The sequence below is a fragment of the Octopus sinensis genome, linkage group LG4 (assembly GCF_006345805.1).
Source record: "Octopus sinensis linkage group LG4, ASM634580v1, whole genome shotgun sequence".
NCBI classification, from domain to species: domain Eukaryota; kingdom Metazoa; phylum Mollusca; class Cephalopoda; order Octopoda; family Octopodidae; genus Octopus; species Octopus sinensis.
Genome location: NC_043000.1, coordinates 14744812 through 14769565, shown reverse-complemented (window position 1 = coordinate 14769565; position 24754 = coordinate 14744812). Strand labels below are relative to the sequence as shown.

Here is a 24754-nt window from a genome sequence, read left to right as displayed (position 1 = left end):
CTTTCTTTATTGCCCACAGGGGGTTAAACATAGAGGGGACAAACAAGGACAGATAAAGAGATTAAGTCGATTACATCGACCCCAATGTGTAACTGGTACTTATTTAATCGACCCCGAAAGGATGAAAGGCTAAGTCAACCTCAGCAGAATTTGAACTCGGAATGAAATACCAGCAGATGAAATACCGCTAAGCATTTCACCCAGTGTGCTAACAATTCTGCCAGCTTGCTGCCCTTTTCGCTTGACTTGCTAATGATTTTGCCAGCTCACTCATAAATTCCTAATATTGCTTTCAAATTTTGGTGCAAGACCAGCAATTTTGAAGGAGGGGCAAGTTAATTTATTTGACCCCAATGCTCAACTAGTACTCATTTTATTAACCCTGAAATGCTGAATATCCTAATGTAAGCATACATGATCAAATTAAAGCTTCAAAAAGATAACCATATATACATACAAATATAAATATGTATATTTTGTGCATGTGTAAGGTATGCATTGTGAACATCTATGAATATATTCACATGCTGGTATCACATAACAGGCACCTGTGCCAGTGACATGTAAAAAATTCCCTTTAAATTGTCTGTCCTCTCTGTGTTTAGCCCCTTGTGGGTAGTAAAGAAATAGGTATGAAAACTGAACTGAAGATAGTAAGTTAGGCTTTTTTACCAACCTACATGTGCAAAAGTAAATGTGTTTCTGAATATACTTGCCTTTTCTTGTAATTGTATGGATGTATTTGATGACTGCAAATTATCCAGAGAAATATCAAACTATGAAACACATCAACACAGCCTTTAAATGATGAAATCTAATGAGAAGAGAACCAGGTCTTTTGGCTCATAATTCCTAATGGTTGGCCATATGGTATCAGTAGTTGTGGCAGATTGCTTAAAGTACTTAACTAATTGTCCAAGAGAGCAAGTTGAAGAATGAGCAAAGGTAGCTTCATTATGTTTTAGGTAAGACACAGCATAACATGCTTTGGTGAACCAAAGCTTATTTTGTTATTGTAATTTCACTCGTCCATAAAAACATCTAGTGCTGACAATCCAAGAAATTGTCTAAATTTACAAATCTAGCTCACTCATGAAAATACAAAATAAACATTTTCCATTACAAAGGAAAAAAATAATAGATAAAAGCAGTATAGTTATCTGTTATCTTAATAGTCACGTTGCTAATTACAAAGCTTCACTTATAAATGAAGATGTTTTGATTGATTTATGATTTATTCATTGTATAAATACTAAGTGAAGATAAAAATCTATACGTTCCTAGAAAGCTCAAAAGGTTTCTAAGAGATGCTTAACTCTAGTTCCACAGTGCTAGATGGTTAAGAGCGAAGATGTCAACTAAATGTATTATTTCTGGAAGATGAAATACTGAAATCCAATTCTATTTTGAATCCAACTTCAGATTGGGAGACGCAAGTGGGCCTGAAAGGCAGGCTGGTCTTCCCAGAGGAGATACAATAACATCACTCTTATCAGACATGTTTTGAATTAATCATGCATTATCTCATAGATTCAAAATTTCTATGATGTGATTGTGTATGGCTAGTTTAAATGCTAAAGGATTAATAGAAACAGATGTTTCAAGTCTTATTGCTGAAGACAGCAAGTCGATAACTATATCATTGGCCAACAGCTGTAAAGTAAAACTGACCCAAGTAACCACATATTCAAGGTCGTCAACCTTTAGGTTGGTCCTAAGACTTTGACCTTTTAGTATTTAGATTACTGTCAAATATTCACCTTGTTTTCAATTAATCACATTGTTTTCAATAAACCAAGCCTTATCTTTTAGATTTGAGATTTCAATGATGTGATAGTATATTCCTAGAATGACATTGTAGGGTAGGTGTGGGAAGCCAGATCTTGTCAGTTTGAACTTAAAACAGGTGGAATATTTGGGCTTGATATGGCCCATTTGAATTTTACTTAGCTACTTCCACTCAACATTAACTGCACTAAACCGTACACAAAAATTTACAGCATTTGCCTTTATCTACTATTGAACTATGGCTATGCTGGGGTATCACCTTGAAGGATTTTACTCAATCAGATTGACTGAAGTACTTAACTTTTAAATTCTGGTACTTATTCCATCAGTCTCTTCAGCTGAACTCCTTACATTACATGTACATCGCCATAACTTGGCAGTTTGGCAAAAGAGACCAATAGAATAAGTACTAGGATTATTTTCTTATAATAAAGTACTGAGGTTGATTCATTCAATAAAAATTCTTCAATCTGGTGCCCCAGCATGGCCACATTCTAATGGTTGAAACCAGTAAAATATAAAAGATAAACTGACATTTGGCTACCAAATAGGAGAGTGGGGATAAAACACGGACCCAAAAATACAAACACAACCCGTCTCATATATATATATATATATATATATATATATACACACACACACACACATATAAATTTGAACTTCTACACAGTTTCCATTTACTAAATTCATTCACAAAGTGTTGGCTGGCCTATGGTTATAATAGAAGACACCTACCCAAGGTACTGCACAGTGGAACTGAACCCCAAACCATGCAGTTGCAAAGCAAGCTTTATAACCACACAACCATGCTTGTGCCTTTCCTAATTTTACTTCAAGAGAAACTTTAAAACTGGTTTTAGATAATGTTCCGACTCATATTTTTAACACATGTCCAAAGAGAAATATGGGCGGAGAATAACAGGAGTCCAACTATAAAGTGTTATTAATATATTAATAATATCACAGTTTTCTCTCTTTGTTCTTTTTCTATATTAGTATGAATGAGCAAGTTTTATACATAGCTGAATGTAGACTCACATAACATCAGACACGACCAGCTGTAATGTTTATATCATGTGGGTTTTGTAATTTCAACACACAATGAATTGTATTCTTAAAGCCTGTACCCACACATATACATGATTCAGATGTGCTCTGATAAAAGATAGACCTTCTTAAGCAAAAACTGTTTTATGCATGTTTGTTTGTGTGTGTGAGTGTGTATGTGTGTGTGTGTGTATATATATATATACACACAAACATATATATATATATTGATGTTTGTTTTTATGTTGAATTATGATAAAAACAAATTAACATTATTCTTAAGCAGAAAAAACTGTTTTACACACATACAAATATGTTTTTATGTTGAGTTATAATAAAAACAATTAAGCATTTTTGTCAAGTACATTACTTTCACAAGTAGAAGGGTGGCAGTGACTCTGAAGTCATAGCCAACCCACTTCTTGTAAAAGTTTTAGAACTCTCTCTCTCTCTCTATATATATATATATATATATATCATCATCATCATCATCGTTTAACGTCCGTTCTCCATGCTAGCATGGGTTGGACGGTTTGACCGGGATCTGGGAAGCCAGGAGGCTGCACCAGGCTCCAGTCTTATCTGGCAATGTTTCTACAGCTGGATGCCCTTCCTAATGCCAACCACTCCGTGAGTGTAGTGGGTGCTTTTTACGTGCCACCCGCACAGGTGCCAGGCGAGGCTGACAATGGCCACGGTCGGATTGGTGCATTTTACGTGCCACCGGCACGGAAGCCAGTCGAGGCGGCGCTGGCATCGGACACGATTCGGGTAGTGCTTTTTACGTACCACCAGTCCAGGGGTCCTGGCATCTGCCGGGTGCCAATCATAGGATTGGTTCAATTTCGATTCCGATTTTGATTTCACTTGCCCCAACATGTCTTCGCAAGCAAAGGGGGTTGGCATGAGTGCCTGTCGTCGGATGAGGTTCGATATCGACTTCACTTGCCTCAACAGGTCTTTGTGTCCAAGGGAGGAAAGGCATGATATATATCATTTAAATTTACAGAAACCAAAAGATGATGACAAGTGCAGGAATAACTGGTATATTAGTTTAACACTCAAGAAAAATGGAAGAGCCTTTACATTTCGAGCCTATGCTCTTCAACAGAAAGGATTAAGACAAAAAAATGGAGAGAGAATGAAAAACAATGGAGAGAGAAAAAATTGTGCAGAGTTCAAAAGTCAAACATGATGAGGTTCAGGCATGGCTGTGTGGTATGAAATTTGCTTCCCAACCACATGGTTCCAGGCTCAGTCCTACTGTGTAGCACTTTGGGCAAGTATCTCCTACTATAGCCTTCGGTGAACCAAATTTGTGAGTGGATTTGGTAGACGGAAACTGAAAGAAGCCCATCATATATATGTGTGTGTGTATCTTTGTGTTGTCCTCCACCCCACTACTTAACATCTGGTGTTGGTATGTTTATGTCCTTGTACCTTAGTGCTCCATCCAAAGAGGCCAACAGAATAAACACCAATCTTTAAAAAAATATATTATGTATGGGGTCGATTCATTCAACTGAAAATTCTCCAGGGTGGCACCCCAGCATGGCTATAGTCTAATGATAAACAAGTAAAGGATAAAAGACATCAAGCTACAATGTAATTCTACAATAAAATTTTGCCTTTATGTTATTTCTAGATTTCACCCAAAATTATATTTGTTTAGCTTTGAGTTTAAATTTCACTCGAGAGATGCCCGAGATAAAGATCTATCATTGATTTTGTATCCAGTTCCCCATTTATTCTTTCATCAAACAGGAACTTCCTCAAAAATTTCCTCTTATCTTTGTTAAGAATGCCACCCTCTAGTTAGGATATCATTTCTGAAACAGATTGTATTTCTTGTTATTTTTACACAATTTTAGGTCATTGTCATCCAGTTTTCTTTCTGCTGCTGTAATGACCGAGTAGCAAGCTATTTACACAGAGGTCAGGATTCTAATCTGCTATAAGTATTTTGTTTTGTTTTAGGGCACACTAGAAACCCTTACTTCACCCAGCTGTAAGAAATAGTTACCATATCAGGCATGGCTGTGTGGTTAAGAAGCTTGCTTTGCAACCATATGGTTTCAAGTTCAGTCCCACTACATAGCACCTAGTGTTTTTTTTTTACTAAAACCTTGAGCTGACCAGTGCCTCATGGTAGATAAAAGTGTGAATGCCTGCTCTGTTGTGTTTGTCCCATCACTGTTTGGCCACCATTGTTGGTTCATTTGCATCCCCCAAACTTAATGGTTTAGCAAAAGATACTGACAGTATAAAGTACCAGAGTTATAAAAAAATATGGGTGTCAAAATTTTTGAGCTGATGCCCCAGCATGGCAGCAGTTCAATTACTGAAACAGTAAAAGGTAAAAAGGATTGTGTGTGTGCGTGTGTGTCCAACTTCAATATAAGGCCTCTACATCATCCATGGACTGACTATTTTACCTGGATACCACTAAAGCCATTATGAAACTTGGAAAAAAAGTACATTTAAAACTATATACACGCCTACTTTACTAAGTGCTCACTACAAGCCACATACAACTACTAATATATATATATATATACATTTCTGTGAAACCACACACACACAACATTTCAAAGACTAAGCTTTGTCTTCCGGCTATGAAATAATATTCAACCCTTATCAGCTGCTGACTCTTACAATGCACACAAAGACCCACACTAAAGTACTGCTCACATATCTATCTGGGAACAGTACTACTGTTAAGCACACACATATATAGGTGCAGGAGTGGCTGTGTGGTAAGTAGCTTGCTAACCAACCACATGGTTCCGGGTTCAGTCCCACTGCGTGGCATCTTGGGCAAGTGTCTTCTGCTATAGCCTCGGGCTGACCAATGCCTTGTGAGTGGATTTGGTAGACGGAAACTGAAAGAAGCCTGTCGTATATATATATATATATATATATATATATATATATATATATATCATCATCATCATCATCATTGTTTAGCGTCCGTTTTCCATGCTAGCATGGGTTGGATGGTTCGACTGGGGTCTGTGAAGCCAGAAGGCTTCATCAGGCCCAGTCAAATCTGGCAGTGTTTCTACGGCTGGATGCCCTTCCTAACGCCAACCGCTCCGTGAGTGTAGTGGGTGCTTTTTACGTGCCACCCGCACAGGTGCCAGACAGAGCTGGCAAACGGCCACGAATGGATGGTGCTTTTTATGTGCCACCGGCAAGGCTGGCAATGGACACGAACGGATGGTGCTTTTTACGATGCGTGTGTGTGTTTGTGCATCTGTGTTTGTCCCCCTAGTATTGCTTGACAACCGATGCTAGTGTGTTTATGTCCCTGTAACTTAGCGGTTCGGCAAAAGAGACCGATAGAATAAGTACTGGGCTTACAAAGAATAAGTCCCGGGGTCGATTTGCTCGACTAAAGGCGGTGCTCCAGCATGGCCGCAGTCATATGACTGAAACAAGTAAAAGAGTAAAAGAGTAAAAAGTATATATATCCAAAATAAGGCCACCCAACTGATTGATAAAAACTCACCACGTATTACAAAAACCTGGCCGACAGATACCCTATTCTCTGCCTCTTCTATTACTACTACTATGATGATTTCTGCCTCTCTAAATCAACAAGCTGTTTGTCACCTTCAAGCAAACTTACTTGATCCATCTAGTCTAATACAACCAGCTCTGCCCTCTTGGCTGTGTTCGTTCTCCCACAAACCAAACCCTCAGCAGTTTAACCCCATAAACACAGTTAAGCCGAACATTAACCCATATCAACCTGCCAGTATGTAACCACTCACAAAGGCTGAGTGACCCATCTTCTTCTCACTAAACAATTTTAAAATGTGTATGCATACACTCAGGTCCCCTCCATACACATGCAAGCATGTATCTGACTCATACACTGTTCACTTTCCAGACATTTGTACATTACTGCATATGCTTTATGCGCACTTTTGGCAAGTTGTGGTGCACCTGAGCACTGTATACAATAATTTCATTATTATTATTATTAAACAGATGTGAACAAATAAAGCATGCTTATGATTCTATATGCAAAGAACCCCTTCCAAACACACTTGTGGGAAACATAGAATATACTGCATATATATTGTACTTTAACCGTTCAACATTGACATAAAGCCAGCTCCTTCAATGCTACACCCCAACTCAGTTGAAGGGTCTTTGTCTTGTGAGTTACATGGTGACTTCACTAGTGCCAGTGTCACGTTAAAAGTACTCAGTACACTCTGTAAAGTGATTGTTGTTAGGAAGGGCATCCAGTCATAGAAACCCTGTCAAAACAGACAATTGGAGGTTGATGCAGTCCACTGGCTCAGCAGATCCTATTGCACCATCCAACCCATGCCAGCAAGGAAGACAGACATTAAACAATGATGAATGGGCATGGAATACAATGTTTATGTAGAATCTGTAATTGTCTATAATTCATGAACAAAACACTGCAAAGATTTGTCCTGTTATCCACTCTTTAATATATATATATATATATATATATATATATATACATACACACACACCCTGCCCATACTCCTTATATATAGAGTATGACTTGACTTGAGACAGCATTCACCCGAGGTGGGTTGAGCTGGCTTCATTCATCCTCAATGCTGCATCTCTCACAAACGCCAACCAGACCTGGCGATTTGAGGCTAACGACCGTGTGATCTCCAACCACTCCATGGAGATCGTGCAATATAGAGTATGGGCCTCTATTGAAAAACAACTGCTGCACAACCACACCATAACTATCCATAATCACTATTAAAGAGCATCAAATGCAACCAACCATAACATTGAACAGTATAAACACAAAACAGACAGACAAAAGATAAAAAGACCAAGTATTATGAATGTGACACGTCTTCCAAGACACAGAAGACATAAAGAAAACAGTACGATACACAAAGCACTCAGAGACACCCCATTTTGCCAACAAATACGTAACACCAATAAAAAAATAGATTAAGCTAGTTCAATAAAGGCCACTATCTCAGATCACAAAATAATGTACTTGACATTATCACAGGCTGTACAAGACAACAACTATAGTCAACCTACAAAACAGAAACCAAAATTAAAGACAAGCTGGGCAGGAACAATGGATGTTGCAGCACCAAGTACAACTCCTAACACATGTTGGGGTTATCACTCCACCAATACTCAGAACATTACTATGATGCTCTCTTAATACTATTGCTCAAAGCCCCTGACAAACACAAAAATAGCAACAACATTAATAACCTCCTCAATAGCCTGACCAAACAGGGAAATTTCTTTATTGTCAATAAACTCATTAGAAATAACAGCTACATCTTACCCAAACTGTACAATATTTACTTTAAAAATAGGGAAGGACATACTACGTAATATAGTTCTAGCTACTATACTTTTAAAATGAAGACGGTCCTGGCTGGACTAACAATGATAGGTTGGCTTGATTAAAACCAGCATGAGGATCAACTTTATTAGTTCCATATACTGTTTCAGGATGTACATCACTAGATGTAAGTGTAGAAAACTGCATCTGTCTTTCCCATTCTGGTGCTAGAATTAGGAGCCTAAAATCAAAACCAGCTGTCTTGGGAAAGAGATGAATCCATTAGATAATGTATACTGACATGATTCTATAAAAGAAGGTTATGGCTGAACTACCATTGAACATTGGTCAGCTCAATCAGGACTAAAAACAACAATGGCTTCACATAAACAAGATAGATGGTGAAGAGAATACAACATATACCAACTGCCACACTACAGCCATAAACTATTGAGTATTCTTTGGAGTGTGGCATGTGATCCTCAATTAACTAGTAGCCAGTATCTGCAAATAGTACCCAGGAATTGCAAATAGTACCCAGTATCTACAAATAGTACCCAGGATCTGCAAATAGTACCCAGGATTTGCGAATAGTACCCGGGATCTGCAAATAGTACCAAGGATCTGCAAATAGTACCAAGGATCTGCAAATAGTACCAAGGATCTGCAAATAGAACCCAGGATTTGCAAATAGTACCCAGAATCTGCAAATAGTACCCAGGATCTGCAAATAGTACCCAGGATTTGCAAACAGTACCCAAGATCTGCAAATAGTACCCAGGATTTGCAAATAGTACCCAGTTATTTTACTGACTGCTTAAATTCCATATATCTTCTCAATTTGGGCAACACACTAGTAGGTGTAGATATGACTGTGTGGCTCAGTCCAACTGTGTGGCACCTTGGGAAAATATTTTCTACTTTCACCCTGGGCCAACCAATTCTTTGTGAAGGAATTTAGTAGATGTAAACTGTGTGGAAGCCCATCATATGTATGTGTGTGTCTTTGTGATTGTACCCCCACCACTGCTTGACATTTGGTGTTGGTTTGTTCATGTTCTCATAACTTAGCAGTTCAGTAAAAGAGACCAATCAAATGAGTACAAGATTTCTAAAAAACGAAGTACTGGGATCAATTTGTTAGACTGAATACTTCAGGGTGGTATCCCAGCATGGCCACAGTCCAAAAACTGAAACAAGGGAAAAATAAAAGAATAGTAGTACCACCATTACTAACATCACCATGATGACCACCACCATCGCTACAGATTTTTTTTTTTTACAGGTGGTGTGAAACAAGATTTCTGAAAAATCCAGGTGAAACTAGTTATTAACTTGGCATCCACTGCTGAACCTTGCACAGGAAAACAGAAGCCAGGTCTCACATCAAGTATCAGGCTGCGAAAGTGATACTAATTACACCAGACAGAGCAAGGCTGGCTAACGTGTGTATGTGGAAACATATACCACATCTATGGGAGATTCTATGAGATAGCCAGTGATATCAGCAGGATAACTATTCAGACTAGTGAAGTCATCATGTCTGGGAATGTAAGTAGTTCTGTGACTAGTGGCTGCTACTGACAGTCTTTAGTTTCTACTCCATTGCCTGCTGGCATTAAATAGGGCAGCTGCTGCCCTGTTTCATACATCACTATGGCTACTGAGTTGGTTGGTACAACAATACACTGGTTGACTGGTTCATCTTCAGCTGCTAGCATTATTGTATTGTGAGGTATTATACAGGTTACAGTAATATGGCCACTGCACTATTAGACACTGTACTGACATCCTATGAACAGCAGCAGCTGTTGTGCAGATATACTCCTGACACCAACAGCTACTGCACAGATATACTCCCAACAAATACAGCTATAGTACAGATGTACTCCCCAAAACAGTAGATTGTGTACAATCATACTATTTTACATTTGATTTTAACTGAAACAATACTGGTGTACAACTTTTACATGAGCAAAGCTAAAACTATGAAGAGAAAAAAATTTGTACCAAGATTTACACTAAATTAGGAGTGCAACTTAAGCATGAGTAAATATGGTATTCCCAACAATAGTAGCTACTGCATAGACATACTCCTGACAACAGCAACTACTGTACGTATACACTTCTATAGCACAGACATACTCCAGCAACAGCTACTGTACAGATATACTCCTAACAAGAGAAGTCACTGTAACTGATATAATTCAGAACAAAGGAATTCTACACTATATACCAAAACAATTTCTACACATTTGCTGTTCTGGTGTGACATGACAGACACAAATATTACACTACTCACATAATGATAAAGAAAGAATCACTATATAGATATCATATGAGATACATAAATATATTTTATAAACAACAACAATATATTGTGGGAAAATATATATGTACCACAGACATATAGAAATTAGAACACTTGACCAAATGATAATACTACCTACAATAACATTCTATATCAGAGTGCACATTGCCATTTTACAGACAAATATGATTACACAGAAACGATAAATTCAACAAAACATGTCATAACTATTATAACTTTATATAAAATACACAAGATATCTAATCTTCTTATAATAATCACATTTTTTTTTAAATGAAAGGACACATTAGATAGTCTTAGATGCAGTGTTTTAGAAAAGGAAATTCATTGGTGGAATGGTCTTGATTATAAATCTGCTGTATTAGGGCTAACCAGGTATAAGACACAGGCAACTACTATAACATAATAACAGGAACTAAGTAATCAAATAACAGAGTAATCATAACACCAAGCCCTTACCTACCATTTAGCTAAAAATAACTCCAGCTCCCTTCTCTAACTGAAAATGTAATACTATTCTCGCTGATGAACAGCTTGAAGGGGGCAGAACATGTACCCAGTTTCTATATAAAGAATGAAAGAATGTCCCCTGCTCCCACTCCCTCAGTCTCTTCTAGATGGAAAAAATGCCATTTTATCTCCTGCCCTTGCACAATATCAAAATTATATCAGAAATCAATGAAAGAATTATTTTAGCTAGTAGAAAATGGTTTTTGCATTACTTCTAAAAATAAAATGGTAAGAAGAAATTTAGAAAAGGTAAATTTCCTTGTTGCAGCTGCTGTTGGATATGATAGATGAGCTTTTGCAAGTTTTACTTTCTTTTTTTCTTTCTTAATAATAGACAATGAAAGCAGGGCAGTGACCATAATCAATAGAGGCCTTCCCAGATTGATTGGTAAGATAGACATTATGCTTCAACATCTGAAGAGTGATGTGTGCAGGAAGAACATAGGTGGGGAGGAAATTCTAGAGGGTTGCAATTTCAGGGAGTAAAAACTGGGTGAAGCGTAACACAGTAGAGGTTTGGAAAGTGGAGACCTGGTTGTGTAGAGAAGATACCGTAAACGACAGCTAAAGTTTCCATCAAATCATTCTCTGCAGTGTTGAAATTACATATTCTATATTCTAATTTTTAGGACAATAATAAACACATACAAGGTAGCTTCTAAAAGATAGTTCTAACCTGCAAACACAAGCAAAGAAAATTAATAATGGAGAAAATTCTATGAAACCTTCCATCTGTAGAAACTAATTTTTCCCGACAAACTCTCTAGTATTGTGTGTGTGCATGCGATGTATTCAAAGCTGGGACTTCGATAATGTCCACTACTCTGGGTTTTCTCCATTTCTGTCACATTCTTCATTTTGACTTAGGTTCATGGGGTTATTTTCATTTCTAATTGTATTAAGGCTGGACACCTACCTTGCTATGCTGAACAAGGTGGCACTAAAGTGACTGGTGATTTATAAAACAGTACATTTAAAATAATAGACACAATTCATACATTACATTTGAGAAGATACATGATTTAATCAATAATTCTACCAGCTACCAATGGGTCTGGTTGGTTGCTCTTGTCTATAATGTCTAATATCTCATCAATACACATATTAGCATACACAACTTGTGGAAATATATATAAGCTATATACACAAACACTTTATTATCTTCTCTTCAGCCTGCTCAAATAATATTACAACATTCCAGTGGAGGGAATTAATTCCCAACACCAAAGGCACAAAGTATGTCTATCCTTAAATTAGTTACATGGAGTGAACTTTAACTAGAATCCTTCTTTAAGCTAATAACTTAGTGATGTGTTCTGTAGCTCTTCTAATTGTTTTTCTTTTATAACTTAACCACAAGAAGAGGATAGGTGCTTATAATCTCTCCAAGACTACCAAGATTGATGTGACTAATGTTAATGTTTGTAAAAATCCATGGATAGGAGGAAACATGATCCAAATGCTTGTCATATTTTCTCTGAAAGGCACTTAAATACTAGACACTGAAGCAGAATATCAGAAGTACTATCCATTTCTATAATTGCCAAAACAATCACATCTCTCCCATGCTTTAAGATGCCAGACACTAGTGCTCATACAACAGTCAGCAGGTCAAGACCTACAGACAAATAAATACATACATACACAAGTAGTAAAGTTAGAGAAGAAAATTTGGTTGATCATATAGCTGATTCTTAAGTTTTAACCCAGCCCATCCCAGTGGTTGAGGTCAAGAATTCAGCAGAAGTCATGGAATGGACAAGATAAAATATTTCAAATGTCATGGAATCTGAACTGTTAATCGTTTCCTCAACACAGATGCAGTTGCCAAGTAAAAGATAAGAAGCTTGTATTAAATATTGGTACATGGGGGGTAAATGTAACCTAAGATTGAAGGAAGGTTATGTGGTCAGATCTCAAAGACTTGTAGCAAACAAGCATTAATTCTAGATGCAAAAATGATTGGATGATGATGATGGAGCCATTCACTAAATAGTCTAACACAAATCATACAAACTCATTAATCACATTATCAGCTGGCAATAGCTTTGTGTTTATACATCATCATCATCATTGTTTAACGTCTGCTTTCCATGCTAGCATGGGTTAAATGATTTTGATATCATTACTTTCATGTCTACTTTCCGTGCTTGCATGGAGTTTGAGGCAGATTTTCTACAGCCAGATGCTTTTCCTGTTGCCAACATTTCCCTGTTTCTAAGTAAGGTAATGTTTCCCTATGGCCAGACATATTCTCAAAGAATATCAGAAAGGAATGATAATGTTTGTATGACAGTGACATTCATTTACAACTATTACATGATGTCAAGACAAGGAGACAGCAAAATGTATACACGCACTCTCCCCCCACCCCCACCCTACACACAAACAGGCTTCTCTCAGTTTCCCTCAACTAAATCCACTTATGAGGCTTCAGTCAGCCTGGTGCTACATAGGGGGACTGAATCCAGTACCATGTAGTTAGGAAGCAAGCTTCTTTTACTTGTCTCAGTCATTTGACGGCAGCCACGATGGGGTAGTGCCTTGAATTTTTAGTCAAATGAATTGACTCTAGTACTTTTCTTTTCTTTTTAAGCCTGGTACTTATTCTATCAGTCTCTTTTGCTGAACCTCTAAGTTACAGGGATGCAAACACACCATGACGATGGGTGAACAGACAGACAAACACACACACACACACATATATATATATAAACACAGAGATGCAGCACGGACTTTGTCAGTGAACAGGTCGCGGATTTTAGCGATGAAAATATTTTGACAAATTAAACTTAAATGTTGAAGTGAATCGAACGGCTTTTGTGTGTTTCTTAAATGGCTTATAAACACCTTCCACGCTGCAATTGTTTTCGTTTCAGCACACGATCTCAGATCAAATTACTTGCTATGCGAGTACATCTCCGTAATATATATATATCATCATCATCATTTAGTGTCCGCTTTCCATGCTAGCATGGGTTGGACGGTTCAACTGGGGTCTGTGAAGCCAGAAGGCTGCATCAGGCCCAGTCTGATCTGGCAGTGTTTCTACGGCTGGATGCCCTTCATAACACCAACCACTCCGTGAGTTAGTGGGTGCTTTTTACGTGCCACACGCACAGGTGCCAGACGGAGCTGGCAAACGGCCACGAACGGATGGTGCTTTTACGTGCCACCGGCACGGGGGCCAGGAGAGGCTGGCAATGGCCACGAATGGATGGGGCTACGTGCCACCGGCACGAGGGCCAGGCGAGGCTGGCAATGGACACGAATGGATATATAACAATTAATAAGAGGAATGACCACTAAAGTGGATTCCTATTTGCTAGAAATAGACGTCAAATCGCCTAAACACAAAGAGTGTGTTCTCAAGAAAAAACCCAGCAAATGCCAAAATGTAAAAAATAAGCAAGGCATTTACATTTTGGCATTTGCTGTTTTTTTTCTTTTCTTGAGAACACACTCTTTGTGGTAAGGCAATTTGATGTCTATTTCTAGTGTATAGGAATCCACTTTAGTGGTCATTCCTCTTATTAATTGTAATATAATTTTTTAATCTTTGGATTTTTTATTTTTTGAATATGTTAGACCAATGGTTTAAATTGATGTTAATTGATTGATATCAATTTCTACCCTCAGTATTTTAATTTATATAAATATACATATATATAGGTGCAGGGGTGACTGTGTGGTAAGTAGCTTGTTTACCAACCACATGGTTCCGGGTTCAGTCCCACTGCATGGCATCTTGGGCAAGTGTCTTCTACTATAGCCTCGGGCCGACCAAAGCCTTGTGAGTGGATTTGGTAGACGAAAACTCAAAGAAGCCCGTAGTATATATATATATATATATATGCGTGTGTGTTTGTGCATCTGTGTTTGTCCCCCCAGTATTGCTTGACAACCGATGCTGGTGTGTTTATGTCCCCGTTACTTAGCGGTTCGGCAAAAGAGACCGATAGAATAAGTACTGGGCTTACAAAAAGAATAAGTCCCGGGGTCGAGTTGCTCCATTAAAGGCGGTGCTCCAGCATGGCCGCAATCAAATGACTGAAACAAGTAAAAGAGTAAAGAGAGTATATGACAGGCATTCAGTTTCTGTCTACAAAATCCACTCACAAGGCTTTAGTTAGCCGGAGTCCACAGTCAGGCACTTGCCCATGGTGCCACACAGTGGAACTGAACCTAAAACCATGTAAGCTTCTTACCACACAGCCATGCCTGCGCCTCCACACAGCTATATAATTAGATTTTTAAAGTGGAACTCAAAGAAGTTTGTTTACAGAAGATGTGAGTCTGTGTCCCAAGAGCAGCCTTCTTTTTCCTATCCAAAAAAGCTTTTTAACCCACTTATGTACATGCTATTATTTTTGGCATTTTTCTACTTCCACTCTCTCTTTCTCCTTTACTCTTTTACTTGTTTCAGCCATTTTGACTGCGGCCATGCTGGAGCACCGCCTTTAGTCGAGCAAATCGACCCCGGGACTTATTCTTTGTAAACCCAGTACTTATTCTATCATTCTCTTTTGCCGAACCGCTAAGTGACGGGGACGTAAACACACCAGCATCGGTTGTCAAGCGATGTTGGGGGGGGGACAAACACAGACACACAAACATGCAGACACACACACACACATATATATATATATATATATATATATATATCTATATATATATATATATATATATATATATATATATATACATATATACGACAGGCTTCTTTCAGTTTCTGTCTACCAAATCCACTCACAAGGCATTGGTCAGCCCGGGGCTATAGCAGAAGACACTTGCCCAAGATGCCACGCAGTGGACTGAACCCGGAACCATGTGGTTGATTAGCAAGCTACTTACCACACAGCCACTCATGCGCCTGTTAAAATTGAATTATTCCATGTCTTTTGGAGTTTCTAAATTCTAATGACAGCTGGCTGGATGGCTAGACAGATAGACAGGCAGGCAAATAGGCAGACACAGAAATAAGTAGGCATACAGAGAGACAGACAGACAGACAGACAGATAGATGTGTGTGAGAGAGAGAGAGAAAGATGAAAAAACAAAAGCAAGTTCCACTTGTTTAAACCAAACAAGTTTAGCAGGAAAATAGCATTAACAGTAGCATTTTGACTTCTGCAGAAGACTCCAAACTGACGAAGGAGTATTTTTACATGTGTATCTGATGTATGAGGTCTCCTACCTGAGTGAGGCTCTAATGAGTCATAGCATGCTAATGGCTCAACAGAATGGTATAATGTATATTGTAGAGGAAGAAGATGCCAGAAATATGTTTTGGAAATCTTTGATGAAACTGGAGAAGAGTTATGATGATGATGAGGAGGAGGAAGAAAACGATGACGACAACATGATTATCATCATCATCATCATAATCCATCGCATTCATTTTCTTTGCTAAGCTGGAAAGGTTTACACTTGTAATTCCTTCCCACCTGTCTTTCTTAGCGCACACTCACACAGATGCTACACCACAATTACTTCAAACACTGTTTTACTTTGCACACTTTAACCCTTTAGTGTTCGCATTATTCTGCCGAAATTAATGCTTTTTCATCCACACTGTTTTGAACTAATCATGCATCATCTTGTAGCTATGAGATTTTGATGAGGTAGCTGTTAATCTTTCAAACGATATTGTAGGGTTGGTGTGAGAGACCAGATCTGGCCAGTTTGAACATAAAACAGGCAGAATACTTTTGGCCGGATATGGCCGGTATAAATGCATGCTAAAGGGTTAAACACCATCAATTGTTGATCATCACCAAAACCCAAAGCAAGCCTATGGTGCATGAGCTGCAAGAAATAGCAACCAAACCCATCTCAAATCTTACACTCTGCCCATTTGAAGAAAAAAAAAAAAAGAAAAAAAAAGTAGGGGTTAAGCAACAATAACAACCAGTAAGATACAAAGCTATTTCCTTTTATATGAATGACAATGTACAGGAATTGGTATATATTAACATTAACTTAAATTATATTATCACTGGTGCTTATTCCATAAATGCCTGAGAACGATAGGGAGATATATTCTGGTAGGATATTCAAAATTAAAATGGTGAAGTACTGAATTTTAAATTCTAAAAGAACCAAGGTCACTGATTGCTAGGTAAAAATGCTTCACAGCATTTCATCCCTCTTCAGGCTCTAAGTTCAAATTCCACTAAGACTGACCTTGTCTTTCGTGGCATTACTATTATTATTATTATTATTATTAGCTGGTAGAATCATTAGCATGCCCTTACATTCTGAATTCAAATGCAGAGGTTAACTTTGCCTTTCTTCCTTTCAGGGTCAACAAAATTAAGTACCAGTTGAGTATTGGGGTTGATGCAATCAACTTACCCACTCCCACTGAAATTGTTGACCTTGTACCAAAATTATTATTATTAATAATAATAATAATAATAATAATAATAATAATAATAATAATAATGATGGTGGTGGTGATGATGATGGCAACTTACATTGGCACAATGCCACAAATTTTAGGGAAAATGTGTAGCTAATTATGTTGCCCTCTTCCCAACTCCAGTACTTAACCGTACTTCTTTTATCAGCCCAGGAAAGATGAAAGGCACAGCTAACCCAGACAGAATTTGAACTCTGAAGACAAAGTGCTGTTACTAACTAAATACCATGAAAAAAACTTGTCTGGTGTGCTAGGAATTCTACTAACTGTAATAATAATAATAATAATAGTAACTGAAGCATAAGCAAAAAACCAAATGTTGTAAGTCAAAGAGATAGAATGCTATGATGTTAAAGCCTTTGTCAAGAGCATTAGGCTCTAGGGAGAGAACAAAAACAGTTTTAATAGTAGAATATAAACCCTCAATCCCAGAACTAGGTTTTATGTGTATGCCTCATAAATATCTAAAATGATTTTTTTCTTTTATGTCGAACTATGTAACAACTGACTTTTTGTTTGTGTTTTCAATCATGGACCACCTAATGTGAGAGGTTTTACTTTAGAGTTAACACTGCTCAGCTGACCCTCCTCACAATAGCTTTTTTTTTTTGTGAAACCTTCTGAGACATCAGTTTAATGATAAAGAATGGAGTGCGCTGGAGTTTGCTTTAGTTCTCATGGAGTTAACTAGTTGAAACATGCACCTATTCTTGAGTGGTACATCAGTCAATCACAGCATGGAAATCCCATTCTTTCTCTAAGTTCTGGTACTTGTGGCACCTAATTACAATTAGGAACTGTATCGTTCAGGAGCTCACTTTGCACAACCATGTAATTTCAGGTTCAAACCCACTGCGTGGCACCTTGGGATAGTGTCTTCTATTGTAGGCCTGGGCTGACTAATGCCTTGGGAGTGGATTTGGTAGAAGGAAACTATGTGCAAGCCTGTTGTGTGTGTATGTGTGTGTGTTTTGTGTTTATCCCCCCACACACACTGCTTGACAACCGATGTTGGTTTGCTTACATCTCCACAGCTTAGCAGTTTGGCAAAAAGAGATTAATAGAATGGGTACCAGACTTGAAAATAAGCATCAGGTTTGGTTTGTTTGATTAACCCTTTAGCATTTAAACTGGCCATATCCGGCCAAAAGTATTCTGCCTGTTTTATGTTCAAACTGGCCAGATCTGGTCTCTCACACCAGCCCTACAATATCGTTTTAAAAATTAACAGCTACCTCATCAAAATCTCAAAGCTACAAGATAATGCCTGATTAGTTCAAGGCAATGTGGATGAAAAAGGATTAATTTTGGTAGAATAATGCGAACACTAAAGGGTTAAACTCTTCATGGCAATGCCCTGCCATGGCAGTAGTCCAATGACTGGAACAAGTAAGAAAAATTAAAAGGGACTGTGGCCGAGGTTTAAGTTATTTGAGCAAAGTAATGAAACACAAATCGGATCCTTTTGCCATTAGATAACCATCTTGATGACTTCCTGATCAACAGTAGCAGCAGTCTCAGTTTTCAGTTGAATCTAAAATGCTTCATTCTGTTGTTCTTTTTTTCTTGCTATATTGTCCTGGCCAGGACACAGAGAAACATTCTGAAAACCTGGGAAACATTTAACTATGTTTTGTATCATTTCTACAAGCCTTAGCGCTTTCTCCAAGAATGATCATATTTCAGGTCTTTGAGTTTTAAAGTATGATCTATCAGATTTCTGTCAGAACAAAGACCAGATCAGTGACCTGCAAAATGGTTTAAATTAAATAATTATTATCATTACTACCTAAAAAATATCTTCCGAGAAGCCAACAAAAGAAATTCTATAGGTAAATGGTTGCTAAATATCCTTCAAATCACACCTTAGCGTTTACAAAAGAAAAGACAGATAATTCAGTCCCAGACACTGTGTCTGCGAAAAGAATGGGATGATCAAAGCTGGAATAGCTTTGATCTATAGGTCTACTTCAAAGGGGATGACATGAGGCAAAAAAAACCAAAAAAAAACGACCATGACAAATGTATCGTTTTTTTTTTCTTTCTTTTTTAACTAACCACTTCGTTTAGATTATTCACGGATGTTACTATTCTCTACTTGGTGTCAATCCAAGCCCAGCACAAGACCATTCACAACATAATCCACCCTGACAATGGAGCATATTCTGTAGACACTGATTGGCTTTGAATACTGAACATTTTTGTCCAATAGCACAATGACAAACAAAGAAATAAAGAAGTGCTGAAATTCTATGAAAAATAGGGAAAAATAATTAAAGATTTTAGAGACAAATCTCTGAGGAAACCTGTCTTTTGATAGGATCTATTTAAATGATAACCTGCTGCGGACATATTTGTTTTGGAAACAGCTGAAATAAAAGTGCTCTTTTTATATCTATGTATGTCTATAAAGACTTTAACAATATTCTTTATAGTTACCTTTTAAAAGAGATAATCCAAAGTACTCTGTCTCTCTTAATCCAAGCTGAATGACAACTGCATTGAAAACCTCATGGAATTTAGCTTTGACCTGAAACAACAAAATAATAGTTACAGCTGCTAACAAACCAGTTTTAAAAAAGGCAGTTATATTTTTTTAAAAAATAAAATACAATTATTAATGTAGTCCCACTGTCCACACACCTACCTAAGCACACAAGCAAACAAGAAAGATCTGTGGAGTAAAGATGATGTATATACTCTTTTACTTGTTTCAGTCATTTGACCGTGGCCATGCTGGAGCACCGCCTTTAGTCGAGCAAATCGACCCCAGGACTTATTCTTTGTAAGCTAGGTACTTATTCTATCGGTCTCTTTTGCCAAACTGCTAAGTTACGGGGATGTAAACACACCAGCATCGGTTGTCAACCGATGTTGGGGGGAGTCAAACACAGATATACAAAACATACACACACACACACATATATTTATATACGACGGGCTTCTTTCAGTTTCCGTCTACCAAATCTACTCACAAGGCTTTGGTTGCCCCGAGGCTATAGTAGAAGACACTTGCCCAAGGCGCCATGCAGTGGGACTGAACCCGGAACCATGTGGTTGGTAAGCAAGCTACTTACCACACAGCCACTCCTATGCCTATATGGGCAAATATATATATAATATGAAACTCAATGATATAAAGTTAATACGATGGGTCATAAGTTCAAAACTTTACGACAGTCACTGTGTAGCCTTAAGAAAAGAATGTAAATGCATGCATAAGTCTACCTGTTAAAATTAGATTCCACTCATATTTCAAAATTAAGAGATTACAGAAGCCAATGTCAAAATTAGCAAGGGGAAAATAACACAGCTTCACATATAAAACACAAACACACATTTGAGTTGTTGTTAAACTGGATTCACTCTGTCATACTTAAAGGTTTCTTGAAACTAATTATATTCATTGGTAAGTCTGAAATAATATTCAACACACGTTTAACACAATGTGTATGGAGTACTGTACTTTTGAAAACACAAATACCACACACACACACACACTAAAATATTCGATCTCCTCCCCACCCATGTGGTGAATTGTAGTGAAAAATAAAAAATATATAAAAGGAAAATGCACTGAAATTTTATGTTGGACAAAATATTTTTATGAAATAAAATATTTACATAGCTATATTTACATACATATTTACAGGCGCAGGAGTGGCTGTGTGGTAAGTAGCTTGTTTACCAACCATATGGTTCTGGGTTCAGTCCCACTGTGTGGCACCTTCTACTATAGCTTCGGGCCGACCAAAGCCTTGTGAGTGGATTTGGTAGATGGAAACTGAAAGAAGCCCGTCGTATATATGTATATATATATATGTATGTGTGTGTATGAGACCAATAGAATAAGTACTGGGCTTACAAAGAATAAGTCCTGAGGGTCGATTTGCTCGACTAAAGGCAGTGCTCCAGCATGGCCACAGTCAAATGACTGAAACAAGTAAAAGAGAGTATAGCTGACCAGTTTCGCTTGTACTAATCATGACTAAGAAGTTAGAGATAATGTTACAATTATGCTACCATAAGAGGTTTTCCTTCCATGTTAGGAAGAGGAAGGCTGGGAAAAGAACATGGGACGGAACTAGATATTCCTTTACTTTATCTGTTACGTATATTCGGTAACACATGATCCCACAATATATAATAAAATTCCTAGAAGCACTTCATATCAAGCTGAACACTTTTTATGTTATTTCCTTCTTCCTCAAACTGCATAGGAACCCATGTGATGATGCAAAATGAAAAAGTTTCATGTGATTAATAATAAGAACCAAAATATGAATGGTAAAATTGTTGTACACTAGGCACACCCATTTCCCCACCGTGTGTGCGTGTGTGCACACACGGGGCTTAAAGATATAGTTTCTTACCATTGCTTTCACAGATTTTGGTAAGTTAATCCTTCGGTGCTTTTACAACGGCGCTTAAGGTGGTTCGGTCATGCGGCCCGGCGTCCAGAGGGTGAGCTGATTTGCGATGTCCACCTCCACTTTCCAGCTGGCGCAAATACACGGGCGGACAGCTGAAGACCTGGGCAATGGCAATAAAGGAGGACCTCTCTAAATTATCAGGTTCGCAGGTGGTCGGTCTGCGCAGATGGAACCACGAATGGCTCACTATCTCCAGTGACCTCGCATGGGACCATCGAGTGTGGGCCGCCATGGTTCGTGATGCCGTTAGGACCAGAGAAGAAGCTGGCTCAACCCGCCCTGGGTGAACGCCATCACAAGTACAAATAAGTACAATCGTAGCATAAAATACAGATAAAAAAAAACTTTGATAAATCTCTCTTATAATCAATATTGTTCAATAACTTATGATTTTCTCTTGTAGCATGTTCTGAACTTTTTAACCTACTACTTCATGAAAGACAATATTATTTTAAATTTTGTTGTTCATAAATCTTCATTTTACATCAATTTAATCATGTTGACGAGGCTCATGTTACACCATTTATTGCAGTTCTTTGTCATCTGGTACATAACAGAGAGAGAGACAACCATTTTTAGTTGTGTATGTCATGCTTTTTTCCTTTCTTTTTTTTTTTTCAGACCCCAAAGAAAATATTGCTCACTTATCTAGGATGGTGCTGCTGTTACACACAAACAGCCTAGACCACAACCAAAAAAGAGATTCGGCTGATTGGCAACTAAGCCCTTACCAACACAATACCTGCTCTACTGCCTCTTTTCTTACAACTTTTCCTAGTAATATTACTTCTGTTGCAGTCTCTGTTCTTCTAAAGTAGCAAGCTATGACTGCTATGAAAACCCACTCAATGTAGGCATTATTTCATCATATATGCTATCTCTAACATCTAATTCCCAATCAGATCTTCCATTAAATAGCCCAATCAATCCTTATCAGTGTGAGGCTGACATCATATACAAAAATTCAATCAGTGTCAATTAAAGATGGATCAACATCAAAATGTGGTTATTGTAACCAAAAGGCTTCTGCCTTGTGATCCTTTAAAAAGAGAAAAAAAAAAAAAACAGGAAAGAAAAGAAAGAAATCATCTCTCATTTTTTTCCTTGATAAATGTTGAACATCTTTGTCTCTTCCTTGCAAAATAAAATAAATTACTTTGTACTCAAAACTTATAGTTTGTATTATATGTGTGTGTCTGTGTAGTAAAAAGCACTCAGTCCAGTCTGTAAGGTGGTTGGCATTAGGAAGGGCATCCAGCCATAAAAACCATGCCAAAACAGGCAGTGAAGCCTGATGCAGTCTTCTGCCAAGCCAGTCCCTGACAAACTGTCCAACCCATGCCAGCATGGAAAGCAGATGTTAAATGATTATATATATGTGTGTGTGTGTGTGTGTGCGTGTGTGTGTGTGTATGGAGGTGCAATGGCCCAGTGGTTAGGGCAGAGGATTCGCAGTCAGAGGATCGCGGTTTCGATTCCCAGACCGGGCATTGTGAGGGTTTATTGAGTGAAAACACCTAAAGCTCCACAAGGCTCTGGCAGGGGATGGTGGCGATCCCTGCTGTACTCTTTCGCCACAACTTTCTCTTACTCTTTCTTCTGTTGGCCTGCTCACTTAGCCAGCAGGGTGGCATCATTTGAAGGCTAAAACAATGTGAAGCGCATTGTGACCAGCGATGTGTAGCAACATCTGATAGCCTGGTCGTCACATGACATATATATGCTAATATGGAAAAGTAGACATAAACACACACTCACATACATATAGTGTTGGTGTCACGAAATAAGCACCTGGTACACTTTGTGAAGTGGTTGGCATTAGGAAGTGTATCCAGTTGTAGAAAAGACCAAAACTATCCTTACTTGAACCGTGTTGAGCATTCCGACCTAAGCCAGCATGGAACAGGGACATTAGATAATGATTTTATATATTTGATTATTTTTAATGTTTTTTTTTCCAAGCTATGTGATGTTTTTTTTTATAGCCAGATGCCCTCCATGCCACCAGCCCTTACTTGATTATATATAAGGTAATTTTATACCAATGGCCTCTTGCTTGAGAAATAATTCCACAGCTAGACATATTTTTACATTAAGTTTAAAGGTTAACAGTTTAGGTGGTGACATTGCTTCATGCTTTAAACATATAAACAATGTCAAGACATGCATACGACTCTGAGAGTGACTTGTTAGTTATTGCCAAGTATGTAACTATATTTATATTACGTAAATTAATTGATAGTGACTTTGGAGTTTTGCAGGGTGTGTGACTTATTTAAAGTGTCTGAGAATTTGAATAAGTCAAACCTAGTGAAGCTTCAAATTCACTGTCAATAAATAAATTGTCTATAATAATAGACTCTACACTTGTACCAAGTACTTTAGTCAGTCGCTGTTTTTATGTACATAAAAACATTAACTATATATATATATATACTAGCAGTATTGCCCGGCGTTGCTCGGGTTTGTTTTCTTTTCGACCCTTTAGAATTGGAATTTTTGAAAAGTAAAAATTTTGCATTATGTAGCTTGTTATTCTCTTTAACCCTTTAGTGTTCACATTATTCTGCTAAAATTAATGCTTTTTCCTCCATACTGTTTTGAACTAATCATGCATTATCTTGTAACTATGAGATTCTGATGAGGTAGCAGTTAATTTTTAAAACAATATTGTAGGGTTGGTATGAGAGACCAGATCTGGTCAGTTTGAACATGAAACAGGCTGAATACTTTTGGCCGGATTTGGCCGGTTTAAATGCTAAAGGGTTAAGTGAACATTTTTCTCGTTGAAATACACCGAAAAATGGCGACACAACAGTCAAAAAAATCGTAATAAATAGGGATTTTCATAGAAAAAAGCACCTTTTTGATGTAAATAATTTTTCATCTTAACATGGTCCAAT

General features: G+C 37.7%; 1 protein-coding gene across 2 annotated transcripts in view; it reads right to left on the bottom strand.

Moving 5' to 3' along the window:
- LOC115210713 (flocculation protein FLO11-like) overlaps window positions 1-24754 on the bottom strand; it is a 136366-nt gene that overhangs the window by 25948 nt on the left and 85664 nt on the right. For both annotated transcript variants that reach the window (XM_029779410.2, XM_029779408.2), the window contains one exon: window positions 19858-19948. In XM_029779410.2, coding sequence (XP_029635270.1) covers window positions 19858-19948 — 91 coding nt within the window. The remainder of the gene's footprint in view (window positions 1-19857; window positions 19949-24754) is intronic.